The 17,957-nt window shown below is 49.0% G+C and overlaps 1 protein-coding gene across 1 annotated transcript; it reads right to left on the bottom strand.

Moving 5' to 3' along the window:
- Positions 1-249: 249 nt before the first annotated feature.
- LOC128149489 (G-protein coupled receptor 35-like) lies at positions 250-17,130 on the bottom strand. The gene is given in 2 exon segments (XM_052804760.1): positions 250-1,433; positions 16,770-17,130. A coding segment is annotated over 1 exon segment (933 nt). The 5' UTR covers positions 1,397-1,433; positions 16,770-17,130; the 3' UTR covers positions 250-463.
- Between the last annotated feature and the right edge of the window lie 827 nt (positions 17,131-17,957).

Here is a 17,957-nt window from a genome sequence, read left to right as displayed (position 1 = left end):
CAAAAAGCACGTAGACAAGGCACTTCAGAACATGGTTTAGTGGGCATGGTTGATAGTTGGGCTCGATGATCTTAAAGGTGTTTTCCAACCTAAATGATTCTACGATTCTGTGACTTTAGCTGCAAAATTAACTAAACCAGGGAGACATACATGGGTCACCTGTCTTCCTGTATGAGTAACAAGTAGGTGCTGGAGGGTGGAATGGAGACATGTTAACGACCAGTGATTACATACACACTTTTACACATCTCTGTGAAATCACTCATTTGTTTAATAAAAGCATAGAGTATAAATCGCAAGGAACTTACTTAGTAATGCTAAACTTAACAAAGATGTCCCTAGAGAGAAAGAGCAATAGTTATCCCCGTAATGCTGAAGGTGTATCTTCTCTTGATATTACAGAGTTGTGGTGGGGTTTTTGGGTTTGGTGGCTTTTGTCCCCCCTGCCCCCACCCCCCTTCCTTTAGCAAGTGTGTGTCTGCGAGGGGTGGATTTGATCTGTTTTTTCAGTGCTGGATTTGGGCAGCAGAAGGGCTTCACGGAACTCCTTGGTCACAAAGTAGTAGCAGATGCTATCCAGGCAGCAGTTGGACGTGGCAATACACCTTGTCACGGAGGAGAAGTTCTTCATAACCAGGAGCAGGAAACAGGTAGCTCCGATTCTCTCCATTATGAACCTGCCAAGTACCCCAAGGTAGGCTGGCAGAAAACATATTAGAAATACAATCAGATCTGCATAAATAATGTGAACAGCTTTCTGGATTAATTTCTCCTCTGGTGAATTTGTGTTCAGATGTTTCTTAAGGTTCCTGATTACTTCCAGGGAGCAAAAAGTCAAGATTACTAATGGAAGAGTAAAAACAAAGAAAATGGAAAGCAGGCCCAGAGTAGTGGGTGAGGTGGTGTCCTTCTGAAAGCAGAGAGTGGCATGTCTCTGCCAAAGCTGTAAGGTGGCACCGATTATCACGGAGAGCCACAGAAGCCCACAGAGAAGGGCAGCCTTTGATGGAGACCTGAGGGTCCTGGCTTTCAAGGGGTGCTTTATAGCAATGTATCAATCAATGGAGATAAATAAAATTGTGTAGATGCTCACTACCATATTGATAAAATACATTGCTTCTATAAACTGGCAGAGTTCTTCTCGGGTTGACTTATTCCAGAGCAAATAAGCCATGGAAGGCAAGGTGCAGATGACGAAGCAGTCTGCAAAGACTAAATTGATTACATACACCCTGGTTTCTGTCCACTTCTTTATCTTGCAGAAGAACACCCAGAGGGCAACGGCATTAAATAGTGCTCCAAAAAAGAAAATGAGGTTATACAGAACAAATTCAAGGAGACGAACATGGTGATACAGTTCTAGATTTGTGACACTGCAGTTGTTGGACACATTCATTGTCCTGATGTGTAGATGTTGTATGGTGTTCTGAGACCTGAAATGGGAAAAGACACGGTAAGACTTTCCTCCTACCTCTTAACAGATGCGTGGCTCCTATAAAAAAAGGTATTTAAGTAAATATTTACTTTGTTATGAATGTGAATTTGAGTCTAAAAAGCTGGCTTTCTCAGTCAGCCTGTAACTGGGATGCATCCTTTGTCAAGTTTTGTTTATGTTTACTCAGTTTATGCATAAATATCTCAAGGTACACTTCCAATACGACATGGCAGACAGCTTTTATTAAATAGGGGGATCTTGAATGGGGGTGCAGAAGAGCACTTAGAAGAGCCCCCATAGATAGTGGGGGCATCCTGTGGCAGTGTGAACACTAATTCCTTAAGACAGGCTGTGCAAACGAGGTGAAATTACCCTTAGCTTGGTTTTGGGCTAGGCAGAGATTGCAGCAACCAAAGCTAAAGACCAGTACAACCCATGAGGAGAAGCTCTTCTACCAGTTCTGCTGGCTTGGGAGACAGACTAGGGGGATGAAGGGCTGCAAGGGCATAGCAGATGTTACTTGGTAGGCATCCTCATGCTCTGGCTCTAACTGGGCAGGTTTCTGAGCCTTTGGGCTGCCTTGCAAACCTGGAGCTCCTGCTCCAAGCTGAGGAAAACAGAGGTGAATCTGAGTTCCTGCATCCCAAAGGTGTGCTTGAAACCCTAAGGGAGTGAGTAAGGCATGTGCTCTCCACTTCCTTGGGAAGGGAATGGGGGGTGGAAGGATTAACCTGATTTTAAGCCCATTCATTCCAGGAGAGAATACGAGTCTGCAGATGTAAAGCAGAAAGACGCACCTGAAAGAGGAAACACCAGTGCAAAACAAGGCACTTGCCATTAAGGGCTACATTAGATGGTTCCGGCTCAAGGCAGGCATCCTGCCACCCTGGGAAATCCATGAGATGTAAGTAGTAGGTACTGAGCCTCTGTCACACTGGCTACTAGATGTTTCGCAAGAGTATTGGTTGTGTGAAGAGTGTGAGTTTATGGGCTGATAAAAATCAGCTTTCATCAGACCCCATCCTGTGCAAAGTGGCTCTGTGTGATGTGCACACGGAACAATTCTCTGAACTGATGATTCTGTGTATATGTCACTGAATTTCTGCTTGCATCTAGATGCACTTTGGAAAGAATTTAACCTTTTAATTTAAAATAAGTTTTTTTTACCACTCTAATGGGAGAGTGGTGAGGCATCTGGTGAAATGCTACAGCTTTCAGAGATATAGGAAGGGACACCATGACTGAACATGCCTGGTTAAGCATTTATTTGCCTTAGCAAGCAATGCAGACCTTGTGGTCAGTTGGTGAGGGCACTGCCTACAAAATCAGACTTCAGTTCTGAAGTAACTGATAAACACACAAATAACTCAGTTGCTGGGGGGGATATGTAAGTGTCTTGGGCACTAGCAGACTCCTGTGTAGAGCTCTGTTCCAGTTCTTGTATGCACAGGTCTGGGTTTCCCAACAGAAGCTTGCTGCCTGCACCCTGGAAGGAAGCTGACAGCTGTCACCGGAGGAAAACCTCTCTGAACTGCAGTAAGTAGCAGCAGGGAAACACCTTAGATCAAGGGCTGAAGCTGCCACATCATTATGCTCACTAACTGCGTGCAGCAGATGTCTTTGCTGGCATGGCTGATGCCCAGGTTGCTTTTCATTTGCCCTGGTCTACAATGCCAGCAGCAGGCTCTGTGCTGAAGTACAATGCAGGCAAACCACTCTGGTGTGCTCTGCAGTGTGAAAGGGCTCCGGCAGACACTGCCTTTGGAGCTGGAGATGTGTCCCAAATGCAGTTCCCAGTGTCAGGGCTTGCAAGTGCTCCAGGCCACGAGGCAGTCCAGAGGCTGGGAGGAGGAGGGAGGAAATGAGCAGAGGGTTTTAAAGCAGGCCACATAGCACAGATAGGGTATGGCTGAGCACAAAATATCTTTAGAGATGCAGTTTGATAAGCTAGTGTATCCTGTGGCTGCTGGAAATGCTTAAGGTGGGGTAGATGAGACGGCTGCAGCATCAGAGAGGCTAGGCAGCAATCTATAGCTGTGAGAAAAGGATGGAGATGGCTGTAAAACAGTGTCTTGCTGCTGCTGGAGCACCAGGAACAGGCTGGGGCTCGATGGACAAGGTCACCAGTATCATGGAGTGTGTCCTGCTTTCCCACCACCGTAGACTGGGGAGAGATGGTCAGCAACTGTCCCCCACCATGGAAGCTGGTGACCAGCTGGGGCAGAAGGCCAGAGCTGGGCTCATTTCCTCCAGCAGCTCAAGAAGTAGCAGGCTTCTTCCAGACCCTTAACAGAGAGCTTGGAGGAAGAGAAGCAAGGCAGAGGCTGAAGGCACAGTGGGTGTCACAGTAGCACTGTGGTGGCAACCATCCAGTGTTTTTCCCAGCGGGACACCTGTGGGGAAGCAGCTGCACTGGAGGGAGAGTCTTGTGTGTAAAATCCTTCTCCCTCCTTGTGGGGAGAGCTCAGAAGTGAGCAGGTATCATAGGGGTGAAGGGTGAATGTGGTGGGTGAAATGACTAAGGACAGCACCAGAGCCGTGGTGGGTGAGGGAAGGGACCCAGAACTGAGCAGAGGGAGAGGAAGAAGGAAATGGGGTGGGAAGTGTGGGGAACAGCACAGCATCTTCTGCATCAACTGCCTTCAAACCTGCCACCTCCACAGCAACTGCCCTGATTTTCACCAACATTCCTATAAATTGAATGGGTATTTGTCAGCAAAGATTTAATAAATATGCTGCACGGGTATGAGAATAGACTCAGACAGGGCAGTACTTCACAGGTGTTAATCTAACCACAGGCACTGCTGGCCAGGCCCTGGGCAGCAAGCTGACCTGGGAGGGAAGCACAGACAGAAAGAGTGAGCAGACAAACTGCCTCCGTGGCAGAAGAGCCCTAGGTGAGGGCCCTGCCCCAGCACTTAAGTGAGGGGCTTTTCCTCTCTGTTTCCAAATAGCATAAAGAAATCTGGAAACTGCCTGCTCTGACCTTGCTGTTGTTCACAGCTCTCTCAAACACAGTGATCTAAGGCACAGCACTTTTTCTTTTCTTTTTTGAAACTTGTGTACTTTCAGGCTCCTCTATCACTGCATCCCTCGAAAACAGTAATGTACTCACCCTAACCACAGAACTGCTTTGAAAGACCCTGGAAGGGGATGCAAGTGTTCACTTACACAAAAAAGAAATCTTTTGGAATCACTTGTTTCCCATGTTGGGATGAATTTAGCTTCTAGTTCCCAGCTGCTGTTAGAAAGTAATATGCCGTGACCTTCCAGGTGCAGTACCTGGAGAATACCTTGGAATAAGAACAGAAACTGAAAGGCTCAGAAGTCACAATCTACTGCATGCACCTCTGCATCACACGGACTGCACTGCCCTGCAGAAACCGGGTGCCTAAGCCTCCTCTGCCTCCTCCCAGCCACAGCAGGACCCTGACCAGCAGTTCACAGAGAGCAAGAGAGAATGAAATAAAGTGATGTTACCTGTAGGTTTAATGCCACAAAATCAGCAGTGGGTCCCACTGGAGGCAGGGCATGTGGGGGCTGTGTAGCCACACATCCTGGCCAGGAGGAGCGGGGCCAGCCAGTGGGGCTGGAGGACAGGCATGGGCTGCCTGCGCAGGGCAGGTGCCTAGCACCAACAGCTCACTAGTACTTGAGGGGTGCTATAGCACCTCCTCCTCCTGCATAGAAGATTTTACATCAGTTTGGTCTTGAATGTCAATCTGGTGCCCAAATAAATGGTGGCAATGCTTTCCAGTGAGGTCTAGCGCCTCATCATTCAGCACTTTCTAAAATGGCGTGTTCGACGGCTATCAGTGGTACTCAGCAACTGTGGATTTGAAATGCTGTGCTGAAACCTAAGCTAAGCAAGGACAGGGAGATGTGATATCTGGTATTAGATCACCCCATGGAGCTGGAGGTGCAGGGCCCTCCAGCTGAGTGCTAAATTAAGTCATGCTTGCGCAGGTCTGGGCAGGGAGGTGGGCACACTGAGCAGCTTGGCAGGTAGTGTAGGCTCTCTCTAGGCTGGAAAAAGTCTCCGCAACCCTCCTCAGATGGAGACTGCTGCACGCAAACGGACCCTTGGGATGGGTTTGGTACCTGGGGCAGGGATGGAGCAGGAGATGGCCATGATGGGGCCAGCAGCAGGGCTCCAGCCTGCACTCCAGCCTGCACAGGTACAGCCAAAGCACCTGAGCGCTTCAGGCTGGTGACTGAGCCAAGGCCTTGGCATCTCACATGGGCGGCAAAGAGCCTCACTTGTCAGACCCTGCATTGACAGAAGTGGAGGGGGGGAGAGAGCGAGCTGTAAGCCCCAAAGGGCTCAGTGATGGGCTATTTAATTGGTGTCGATAATCAGTGTGCAATATAGCTAGTGGGAAATTGTCTCGTTGCCCGCTTACCCTTAGTACCTGACCAGCTGTAACAATTCTTCATTGCGGTGATGCTAATAGTGGTTGGCTGCTCATACAATAGCACGATGGGTACTCTCCTGGCTATGTGATCTGTGAGAGAAGAGGAGCCTGCTGGCTCAAGCTTGGGGGTGAAAGCACGCAGGGACTGGTGTGGTGAGCGAAGGGCGGCAGGATGCTGACATGGCCCAGGTGTCCCTGGCTCAGGAGGCACTAGGTGGCATCAAGCAAAGGAAGTGCTGCAGCACAGCTGTCCAGCAAGGCTATGCAGGGGAGAGGACCTGACAGAAGGTCCTGAAGATAAGACCCACTGGCTCTGCTCCACTACAAGGCTTATGCACCCTGCAGCCACTCTATAACCACAGAGATGTGCGTGCTGATCACAGCCCTCAGGAGGCAACCAGGCATCCAAAGCTCCCAGGTTTGACTGTAAGACCTGATAAGACCCTCAGATACCATCTGGCATTTGTGAGGTGCTGTGGCGGAAGAGAGAAGGGAAGCATGCTGTTCTGAAACACTGCAGTGGCTCTTTGGGTCACAGCACGGAAGAGGGACTGGAGCGTCACTGCAGGTGTTTGAGGCCAGGAAAAAGACATATGTGAAGAGAGCCACAAAGACTGCGGGAGCTGTTTGCCTGTGGTAGCTGCAGCTGCATTTCCCAAACAGAGGCTGATGCTTTATTTTTGCCTGAGAGCCCAGGATGATGGCCTTGTTCACAAAGTGGTTGAGGTTGGAAGGGACTTCTTGAGGTTTATTCCAACCCCTTGCTCAGTCCCCATTGCCCGGGGCCATGTCCAGTCTGGTTTTGAATATCGCCAAATATATCTCCACAAATTCTCTGGGCAACCTGTTCCAGTGTTTGATCACCCTGAGAGTAAACATTTTTTCTTAAGCTTAAATGGACTTTCCTGTATTTCAGTTTGTGCCCATTGCCTCTTGTCCTCTCAGTGTCATTGCTGAGAAGGGCTCCATCTTCTTTACTCCCTCCCATTGGGTGTTTATACACATGGATAAGATCCTTGCGAGTCTTCTTTTTTCCAGGCTGAACAGTCCTAGCTCTTTCAGCCTCTCCTCATATGAGAGACACTCCAGTCCCTTAATCATCTTTGTGGCCCTTCCCTGGACCTGCTTCAGCAAGTCCATGTCTGTCTTGCACTGGACACAGCAGTCCAGATGTGTCTCGCCAGTGCTAGGTAGAGGGGAAGGATCACCTCCCTTGACCTGCTGGCAATGTTCATGCTAATGCAGCCCAGGATGCTGTTGCCTGCCTTTGCTGCAACAGCGCGTTGCCGGCTCATGGTCAGCTTGGTTTCCACCAGGATTCCAGGTCCTTCTCTGCATAGCTGCTTCCCAGCTGGTCAGCCCCAGCCTATACTGGTGCCTGGGGTTGTTCCTCCTCAGGTGCAGGACTTTGCACTTCCTCTTGTTGAACCTCATGAGGTTCCTGCCAGTCCATTTCTCCAGCCTGTCAAGGTGCCTCTGAACAGTGGCACAACCCCCTGGTGTATCAGCCACTCTCCTCCGTTTTATATGATCTGCAAACTTGACGAGGGTACACTCTGTCCTAGCGCCAGGCCATTATTGTTTGGCATCTTCATTATTTGCCCCAGTCTTGACCTCCAAGGGACTCCACTAGGGACTGGCCTCCAGCTGGACTTCGTACCTTGGAACTTGGCAGTTGAGCCAGTTTTCAGTCCACCTCACTGTCCATTTACCTAGCCCATGCTTCATCAGTCTGTCTCTGCATGTATTAAGGGAGACAGTAAGGCTTTCAACACTAAAGTTGAGATAAACAACCTCCACTGCTCTCACTTTATCCACCAGGAAAAGTCATCTCTTTAGAGGCAGCTATCAAGTTGGTCAGGCATGATTTTGTAAATCCAATCACCTTCTTGTCCCCAGTATGCTTTTAAATGGTTTCCAAGAGGATTTCATCCATCTCTTTCCCAGGGATCAAGGTGAGACTGACTGTCCTGGAGTTCTCTGGATGCGCCTTCCTGCCTTTCCTGAAGTTAGGGGTGACATTTGAGTAAGTCAGCAGTGTTAAAGGGAAGAGCACACTGTGAGTGCCAGCTCACAAGCAGACCTGGCTGTAAAAGGAGAGGAGATGAACAGCAGTAGGGAAAATAAAAGGAGCAGGCTAAGTGTCGTGGTTTAACCCCAGCCAGCAACTAAGCACCACGCAGCCGCTCACTCACTCCCCCCCACCCAGTGGGATGGGGGAGAAAATCGGGAAAAGAAGCAAAACCTATGGGTTGAGATAAGAACGGTTTAATAGAACAGAAAAGAAGAAACTAATAATGATAATGGTAACACTAATAAAATGACAACAGCAATAATGAAAGGACTGGAATGTTCAAATGATGCGCAGTGCAATTGCTCACCACCCGCCGACTGACACCTAGCCAGTCCCCCGAGCGGCGATTCCCTGCCCCCACTTCCCCGTTCCTATACTAGATGGGACGTCCCATGGTATGGAATACCCCGTTGGCCAGTTTGGGTCAGCTGCCCTGGCTGTGTCCTGTGCCAACGTCTTGTGCCCCTCCGGCTTTCTCGCTGGCTGGGCATGAGAAGCTGAAAAATCCTTGACTTTAGTCTAAACACTACTGAGCAACAACTGAAAACATCAGTGTTATCAACATTCTTCTCATACTGAACTCAAAACATAGCACTGTACCAGCTACTAGGAAGACAGTTAACTCTATCCCAGCTGAAACCAGGACACTAAGCTTTCCTATGGAAGATGCCAACTCCACCTCTTCGTGCTGCTATAAAAAAATCTGGGTGCAGTGGCTGGGACAGGAGCAGTTTCAAATAGAAATGCTGCACTGAGTGTGCTTGCTGCAGCCCCTCGAAGCTGCAGAGTGGATGCACTGACTGAGGGGAAGCAGAAAGGCAGGGACACCCATCTTCCAAATGGGTAGACAAGGTTTTGAACTCTGAAATGCTAAGTGGACAAAAGCCACAGACCAGTGGGGAAGGGAGTAAATACCTCCCTGGGGCTTTGCAAGGGGTGATGTTTCAGGGTGGCAGGATGCTTCAGTGTCTGATGGTGTGGCATGATGGAAACGCTGCAGTGGAAACCATTAAAGCACGGTGCTTTCCCTTCCAAGGGAGACTTGTTGACAAGTGTGTTTGTGTCTGCAGAGTGTGAGACAACATCGAGATGAGTCACACGAGTGTCAGCTCTGCAGAAATGCAGCTGTCAGCCCCGGGAGCCAGACTGTGCCTTTCTGAGAGCCTGCTGCTGGGGACCTGCTCCCACGGCCCCACCGCAATGGGGCCAGACACCCACTGTGGAGAGAGGCTGTTCCCCCATCATGGCTGTGCAGGTGAGCTGTCACCCAGGCAGAGCCAGGGAGTCAGAGCCTGTCGAACCCCTGCACCCCCGCAGAGCGGCTGTTGCACACCCCGTTGCAGGGGGAGTTGTGCAACAGTGGGGCACCAGGGTGGGAGAAGGTGGTAGCACTGGGTGCTGCCATGGGGCTGGGCAAGGTGGCAGCTCAGCGCCATGCGCTGCCTGCATGAGCTGCCAGGGTGGCCCCACAGGCAGGGTGCCGGGCAGGGAGACGCACAGACAGCATCGCGAGAGTGGTGGAAGGGGCTGAGTGCGGCCTTTGCCATGCTGAGACAGAACTCCTATGTGAAACACGCCAGGCAGTTATGAAGGTGTTTCAGATCAGGTTTGCCGTGGTGCACACATGCAGTGCTACCACCCCGGTGTGTCTCATTTCATCCTCCTGCTCCTCTTCATCACAGCTCAGCTCACTTTCCAATCCTACCTGTCACTTAAACAGATGCAAATGCCTTCGTGTAAGGGGACTTCTGTCTCAAGACTGTCAAGTGTGCCTCTGATGCCGACATAAGCCTTCCCAAGGTAGTACTCCGGACTGGCAGCACAGCAAATTATTGTGTTGAAAAGTGTCTAGTGGGTCATAGGAAACATCCAGGTTGCCACATACACACTTGTGCAAACATGTCCTGCCACCTCAGTCAGTGCTAGGCAAGGGAAACCAGGCTGCAGAGAGCAGGTTGCCCCCATGCATACTGACACTGCTCTATTTCCCAAGGCAGCTGTGCCCACCATCCGTCACTCCCAAAGAGGTCGCCTCCATGGCAAGGTGGGCACAAGAGCTTCGGTTTCTCCTGCTCCCTGTGTTTGCAGGGAAAGCAAAGCCCTTGGCCTTGGCTGTCTCCATGCTGGTGGTGCCCACAATCACTGTGATGTGCGAGGTTGGTGATAAGCCCTACCGTGTGAGGCAGGACGAGGGTGAGTGGTGACTCAGGTCACATGCCTGCCACCCACCTACACACAGCTGCGGTTGTCTCACTGCATGGTAGGGGCCAGGGAGCTCCTGTAGGATGGTGTGGCTCATGTGGTGGGCACCTGTCCTGCTGCCTATAGGGCACAGATGTCTCCCTGGGGGAGCCTGAACACAGTTTGAGGCAGGCTGTGGAAGAAACCCTGCCCATAGCTTAAGTGATCATTGAGCAAGCTGTCAGCAGGGTCCATTCAAGCTCTGTCATCCACGAGCAGGTCTTAGGAGGACAGGTGAGAGACAAGACGACTGAGTATCCATCCTTCTATCTCTGAGAGACAGAGACAGGGTTGGTGCTGCAGTCCAAAATCAAGCTGTGAAGGGGCATGCATCTCTTGCTGGCCTTGCTGCCAGCAGGACTGACTGCCCAGCCTCCACTAGGTGTGGCAGAAAGCCCTGAGTGGCTCCCACATGGTTTGGTGACCCCCTCAGATGGAGACAGCAGGATGTCATGGGTCACCTGTTCTAGCACTGAACCCCAAGGACCGGCTGAGGTAGGTGTCGTGGGATCCATCCCTGGCTGGACTCACATGCACTGCCTCCTGTCTGGGAGCTCTGCTCCCCTCACGGACTGGGGAGAGCAGGGTGTCCTCCAGGGGACAGACCCTACCAGCCCTGTGCTGGGTGGCAGCATCCGCAGTTTTGTGTTGCAGGGAACAGCCTTTGGCAAGCAGAGGAGGATATGAGCCTCTCCAGAGATGGTGGCTGTGATGGTGTTGGTGCAGCCTCATGTGCTACCATGAGCATGCATGAGGCTGCAGTTGGCGGTGGGGATTAAGAAGGTGGTGGCTGACAGTGCCAGCACTAGAAGGAGATTGAACTCAGCCCATGGAGGAGGGAGAAGGGAAGGATGGGTGTTTCATGGTAGAGGGTTGGAAGTGCAGGTGAGAAGCAGCTAATTTGGAGGTGGTGGCCTAGGAAAGAGCCCCAAAGAGGGTTGTAGGCCAGGCGGGTGAGGTGGCTGGCAGAGAAGACCATGGATGTGGGGACAGAGACGGAGACAGGCCGGCCGTACGGTCAGGACTGATGTGCTCCACCCTGCACAAAGGTTGGAAGTGGCCAGGGGACGCAAAGACATGGCAGGAGAGGGCCTCTTGGCTGGTGGCAGCCAAACAGCACTGGGAGATGGTAGGTCTGTGCCAGTAAGGCCAGTGGCACCTGCCTGCAAGCAGACTGTCTAGCCTGGACACAGGGATTTGGTCCTCCAAGGAAGACAGGAGAAGGTTGTGCATGCCAGGTCCTCCTGAGGACCTGTATATTTTCCTGGCATTTTTCACCAGTCTCCCACTGAATCTTAGTGCTGGAGGATGCTAAACTAACACAAATTACATCTGTTTGTGTTTTGCTAAAATATAGTACATTAAGCAGGACTAGATGATGTGGTTTTGGTTGTGGTGTGAAACAGGGGCAACGCCTACATGGGATGCTGCAAACCTTCACAAGACAGCTGGGGTGACCTTTGAAGGTACCACCTTTTCCACAGCAGCGAGGCAAAAACGCCCTTCACCTGGGTTGGTTTTTTTCCTTCCCACCCCTCAACCACGAGCATTTCTTTCCTACATTATCAATTTGAAAAGTCACTTTGCTGTGCAATCCTTTGTATATGGAAGGTCTTCACCTTTATTAAAATTCCAAATTCAAAGCTTAATTTATTTACAATTTACATTCACATGTCCAAGGAGAAGGAAAACAAAGATGATGTAAGGATAGCATTGTTTGTAAAGCCAGCCATGCTTTATTCAAGGGCTGGCTGCAGTAGTACCTCACTTGTACAATGCTGTAGAAATATATCATACAGGTGCTTCTGTTTTGAATGAATTTTAAGTATGACCTGCACACATACTGGACGTATCATTAGTGCTCTTCAGGCTGCACACCAGCCTATTCAGCCTTGTTAATGTTGATGCTATAGACTCACATCATTGATTTCGTGAGCTGGAAAAAAACTCCTTTTGCTGTTATGGAAGTATAAGAACCATTTTATTTCTGAGCACCCTGCACTGGAGTGGAGATGTTTCAAGAGCTCCAGCAGATTTTTTATCTCTTTCACTCAACCACAAGACACACACACACACACAAAAATATTGATATTTGCTAATGGGAAGGAACAGAGGAGAGTGGAGGTAGGTCTGGTAATTGTAACACGTGCTCGCCTGACCTTGTCGTGCTCCCAGGAGAACAAATTGGTTTATCCTCTGCTTTCACCAACTGGTCTGTAATTTGCCTGTAGTTAGCCTCCTCATTTCTAGGAGAAGAGGAGGCACCTTCAGACTAGGAGGAGCGTTCACTTCTGCAGTGTAGTACATGCGAGTGTTAAAGGCACCACACGCGCTGCTGCCTCGTCCCAGGTGCAAGGGTGGCACATCAGCACACCGTTAGCCTTCTTGGGTACTGAGGTGGCTGGTGGCTCCAGCACAGCACTGCTCAAGACCATGAGCTAACGGTGCACTGTGCACCCATAGGCACACAAAATGGAACAGATAGAGAGATCATAGAAAAAAGTCAAAAGCTAATGATACGGGGCCATTTTCTCATTTTCAAAGTCACCACTTACTTAGGGTCCCATGTCCTCAGATGATCCTGCCTTTACGGACAAATGACCATATGCTGCTATACAGACCCAATACAGCATTAAACTGCAAAACTTTTGCTGCAGGAGGCCAGAGACAGGAAAGCAGTCAGAGGGTTCACACAGGTACAGCACGGAAGAATGTTCCATAAACATGCATTTTTCAGAAGGAAAATTATCCCATCATTTAAGAACTAGCAATGACTGCAAAGGAGAGAAAACAAATTAGATTCAAATCCATCTGGGAGAGACTGAAAGAGTTAATGTCTCAAACATTGTGGTGGGGCAAGTTCTGCTTAAAGACAAACCCTGCACAGCAAGGAACCAAGGTGAAAAGCCCACCAGCTCAGACATCAGCAACAGGAGGGGGAGGGCATGCTGGAGGGTGCGCAGCTCCCTGTTCTGATAAGCTGTTCGGATACAAAGATCAAACAATGGCCGTGTCTGCAGGGAAGGAGAAGTTACTCCACAAATGACCCCCAAGCCCAAAGGTTCACAAACTGCTCACTAGCCTGACAAGTTCGGGTGCCTGCCCAAAGGAGGGGCAAGGATGATAAAAGGACACAAACTGAAGCCCCAGGTGCACAAGCCCACCGGGACTGGACCCCTCAGCTGACTGAACCAATGCTGGACCCAGGACCGGTGAAATCTTTCTCTCTTCCTTTTTCTCTCTCTGTCTTCTTCTCTCTTTCCTTTTCCACAATCTCTACACCTCATTCCTTTAAGACATAAAACCGTTGACCAAATCTGAGACTAAGAGTGGATCCAGCCGCCCCTGGGCCCTTCTCTGAGGAGGACTCTAGAAAGCAAGGGGGTCTGCTCCAAACCTCATGACTCAACGGGAGGGATCTCCTTATTCCCTGAATTGATGTATATGGTTACCCTGGGTTACACGGTTTACAGAAGTAGTCTTATCCCAATTCCTGTTGTGAGAAACCCTGCCACCTACTACCACGACCTTCCAGTTCAGTTTGCTTCTGTCATGAATAAAATGTTTAACTGATTGGTGTCGTTTCATCTTAATTTAGCCCGAGGGAATTTCGAATTAAACACAACTCCCTGGTCTGACCAGTCTGGGTCGTGAAAGGTGATGATGCCTGTGTACCAAAAAAAGCTGCTGTTTCATCTGCTCTGTTTCCATTTCCTGAAATGGAAAACAAATTTAGGAATACAGTTTAATAAATGAAAATTTAGGAATAGCTCATTTACCCTTTGATTCAATATTTTCAGAAGGCCAAGGAGCTAACTGATTCTAGAGAGGGAGGTTATGCAGAGATTACTAGTGCCAAGGAGTTATATTTTAATCTCTTCTTCATTACTGCATACCAGAAAAACCACCCATGTTGCTGCTGGACAGGTGAGCCATGCGCAGGAAGGGAGCAGATAGATAAGCAAAAAATTGCAGAACCGCATTAAATAATACAACATGGCAGCCTTGCTAGTGATACAGTGGTGATGGCTGATAAAGCATCCGCATCACAGAATCACACAGGGTGCTGCCTGCATACCGCCACCGCTGCTCAGCAGTGCTTGGGCCGGCGTCCTCAACACGCTGCACCAAATGGGAGGTGGAAACCCGGCAAAGAGCGTTTGGTGGTGGGTCCCTGAAGCACCAGCAGTCAGCGACAGCCCCCGCCGCCAGGGCAGACTGGCATGGAGGAGTCACTGGGTGGTGATCTCCACCTGATCCCCCAAACACCACAGGTGATCTATAGCAGAATTCCTACCAGTGTCACTACAAAACCCAACACGTGAAGTCATGTGTGGGCTCAAGCACACCATCCATTTCCAAACTATATGTGAGGCATAAGCTGTGCCCACCTAACCAAGGAAGCTGGCAGCAGAAGGTGGATGTGACAGAACTGTGCTGAAGGACTTAGGCATGGTGTTTATCCCTCCTGCATGAACATTACAACACATGAACACTGTAAGCACCTGTCCCAGTGAAGATCAATGTCTTGTCAAGGATTAAGTGGCTAAATACTTGTTTGTTTCCTACCAGAGATACACCAGATCCATCAATAACATTACACAGCTCCAAAGTACTGGGGCCAGAGGACACACCAGCTAATGATGACAAATGGGTTTTTCCTTCCTGTGTATGCTACCAAGCATTCAATATAATTAAACTGTGCAATTGGAATAACAAGATTTAAAACAAATGATGCTACCCTGAGCCTGCTGGGTGGTGTGAGCTATAGACCTGTCTGTGCATTTATAGAAAATGTAATACATCAGTGATTGGATTGATTGGTAACTTTTGCAGGTCTGCCTTTTATCTTAAAAGATTAAGTTGATCATGTTTGTTTGCTTTATAGGACAGAGAAGCATATAAGCATATCTATAAATGTCAACATTTCCTTTTTCTGGAGCTGTGCTGACATATTACGGTCAGAGAATAACGCAAAAGAGCAAAGAAGGTGAACTTGGCCGATGAGCACAGGTTCTGGGAGATGGGCCTATTTCCCCCTTGCATGGACACAAAGCAAGGAAAAATGTAGTTTGGGAAGTTCAGCTCCAGACTCTGCCACTGGAGTTTAATTTTGAGCTTGGACATCTTGGCTTTCAGCATCTCACAGTTAAAACATGTGTGAGGGAGCAGAGCTGAAAGCAACGCACCCACAGAGAGCCACTGATTTGCACCAAGGCATTTTTCACTCTTACTTAATTGCTTATTTACTCTGTGCTATCCAGCTACTCATCACCGGTGAGAATTCAATGATGTGGCATGAAGCTTAAAAACCCCTGATATTGTGACACAGACAGCCTTTTGTCCCAAGCCCTGAAAATGGGACGGCTTTGCCAGCATACACATGCCCTCCATGGGCCTCCCACTTGAAGACCTCCGTGTCGTCTAGAAACAAAACTTGGGCAGGAAATTTGGCCAAAAAGACACCATCCAGTGGTGGTGGCTGCTCTCCTTCGCAGCCCTCATCAGCATGGGGCTGTGCAGAACAGCGTGCTGTGGGCGTCAGGGAGTGCATGAGGAAGGCAAACCCAAGAAACCCATAAAGTTGTGCCGGACCCCATTTAACTACAAAGTTCATTTGGTGGCTGGGGTTTTGTCTGCTTTGCTCCATTACATTTCTTCTGTGTGATAGCCTGTCACCACAGCTTCCTACTCAGGAAAGCAGCAAATTTTCCCACAGCAACTTTGTGCAAAGATCTGACCACAATGAATTTTTCCAGATGCTAGTGATACGGACCCTGAGCCTGCAGATAAACAAACACAGACCTTCTTACGACTTCAATGCCATCTTCTGCCTATTCAGGGCAGGATTTCACTTGGTGTTAGTCAAGTGACTTCTAGACCTGCCGAAGTTTTGCTGTAATAGTCACAACAGCCTTTTATTTGGGTCCCCCCTACACCTTTACGTCTCCCTATTTTTAATGGTTTATATACTTTTAACAGTTTAAAATGCTCATTTATCAAAGTATTAGTGGTTTTGGAAAAGGAAAGCCCTCCTGTGGGAGGTTGGTCCTCAGGAAACATCACAGGTATCTCCTGACTTTCTTATTCAACAGGGCCTGTCACTGAAACATAGTGATGTGACCGACTCTGCTAGCACTTGTCCAGTTGCTTCAAGAGATCTGAGATGGGTTAAAGCACTCCACATCTCTCCCAGCGATGGGCCTGTCTTAGCAGATTAGTGCTAACCATTCATGAGATAACATTTTGGGGTTACTTGCTGAGAGTCTCCATCTGCTGCTGATGTCAACGCTGCTGCACCTGTAGAAGCTCATGAGAAATCCCCACCTGAAACCTGAGGTTTCTCAGCAAATCTGCTGCTAGCACTGTCTAAAATGCACTCTTAAAATTCATCCTCTAATGCAATACTTTATAGAGAGCAAACCTGTGAACCTTTGGGTCATGCTGCAGCAGGAACCTCTGGGGACACTTGTGCTGCTGCAAACTGCTGATGTGACTGCAGACAACTGCTTCTTTCCAACAGTCCCTCAAACATGCTATATTCATTTCACTGAATCAGTATCTTTTTGGCATGTCAAGTAAGATGTGCAGTTACTCTACTCACCATGGCCTTGAGCACAGTAGAGTATGTCTCACACACAGATGAAACCTCTCATCTAGTAGATCTCCTCTCCTACCTGAAGTAAAAGGTCAAGGAAAAATCACACTCTTCTGCTGACATTGCCAGAAGGCATACAACAAAAAGTCAGATGTATTTATTTTTTGCCTCCCCTTAGGTTTAAAAACTTGCAGGTACAGGAAATAATTCTGCATGGATGACATTACATTAATTTTTAAAGCAATTTTCTAACTTGCTACAAGGTGGCAGAGTTATAAATTGGTTTTATTGAAACTCTGGGCTGCTAAAACACAGTTACTATTAGTGTGCCCATAACCCTTAGTCTCATAGGAAGAAGGACGTTGATCCTATGTGGCTGCAAGCACATACCTGTCCACCTTAGCCATGTAAACCTGTGTGTATATTCAGTGAGCTGGCCCTCAGCAGTGACACCGTGGCAGGGTCTACTGCATGGGCTCAGCACACCGCTGAAGGGGCACCAGCCACACAGACAGGGTTTCCTTCAGTGTGAGCAAGCCCATGCCCTGTGCCGAGGAGCCAGCAGCAGCGAATAAACCAGGGCGAGGTTGGAGGGGGGCTCTGGGCACAGCAGGGTGGAAAAGCTGTGACAGGCACCTCCAGCACCAACCCTGGCCCAAGCTCTCCCACCGTCGCACCCCACACTGCTGCGACCTGCTGCCCCACAGCGCCTGCATCCGTTCATCTTTTTTTCCCACCGTCAAACTGTAGTTTCCCAGAGGATTGCTTCCTTTTACTACTGCTAAAGGTTAATGCACAAGCTCAAAGGCAGGGGACTGCTCTCCCCAGCAGAAACCACCACTCTGAGAGAAACCCTCTTCTCCAGGACTATTCCAAGCACACTTTTCCCTTTGACTTTTCCAAATTCATGGACCTCACACCAAATGCAGGCTGTATTTTGTTCCCTCTTACACTAGCATAAATCCAGAGTGACACTTTAACAGCTGGACAGATCTAGAGCGTCATATAGAAATACCTGGGGCCAGTAAATTCAAGTAAAATGGTGTCCTCTGCTTGAACAGGGAAGAAATTATTTGTTCAACTTGCTTATGTATGTGCTGAATTCAAAAAGTCGTGGTTCCTCCTTTCTCTTCCTCTCGGTTACACTCATTTCATTGAAAACCTTTTGTCACAGGAAATCTCTGCTTGATTTGC

This window comes from Harpia harpyja, chromosome 12, assembly GCF_026419915.1.
Source record: "Harpia harpyja isolate bHarHar1 chromosome 12, bHarHar1 primary haplotype, whole genome shotgun sequence".
Taxonomy (NCBI): Eukaryota; Metazoa; Chordata; class Aves; order Accipitriformes; family Accipitridae; genus Harpia; species Harpia harpyja.
Note: the sequence above shows the minus strand (reverse complement) of the source record. Positions and strands in the feature narration are given on the sequence as shown.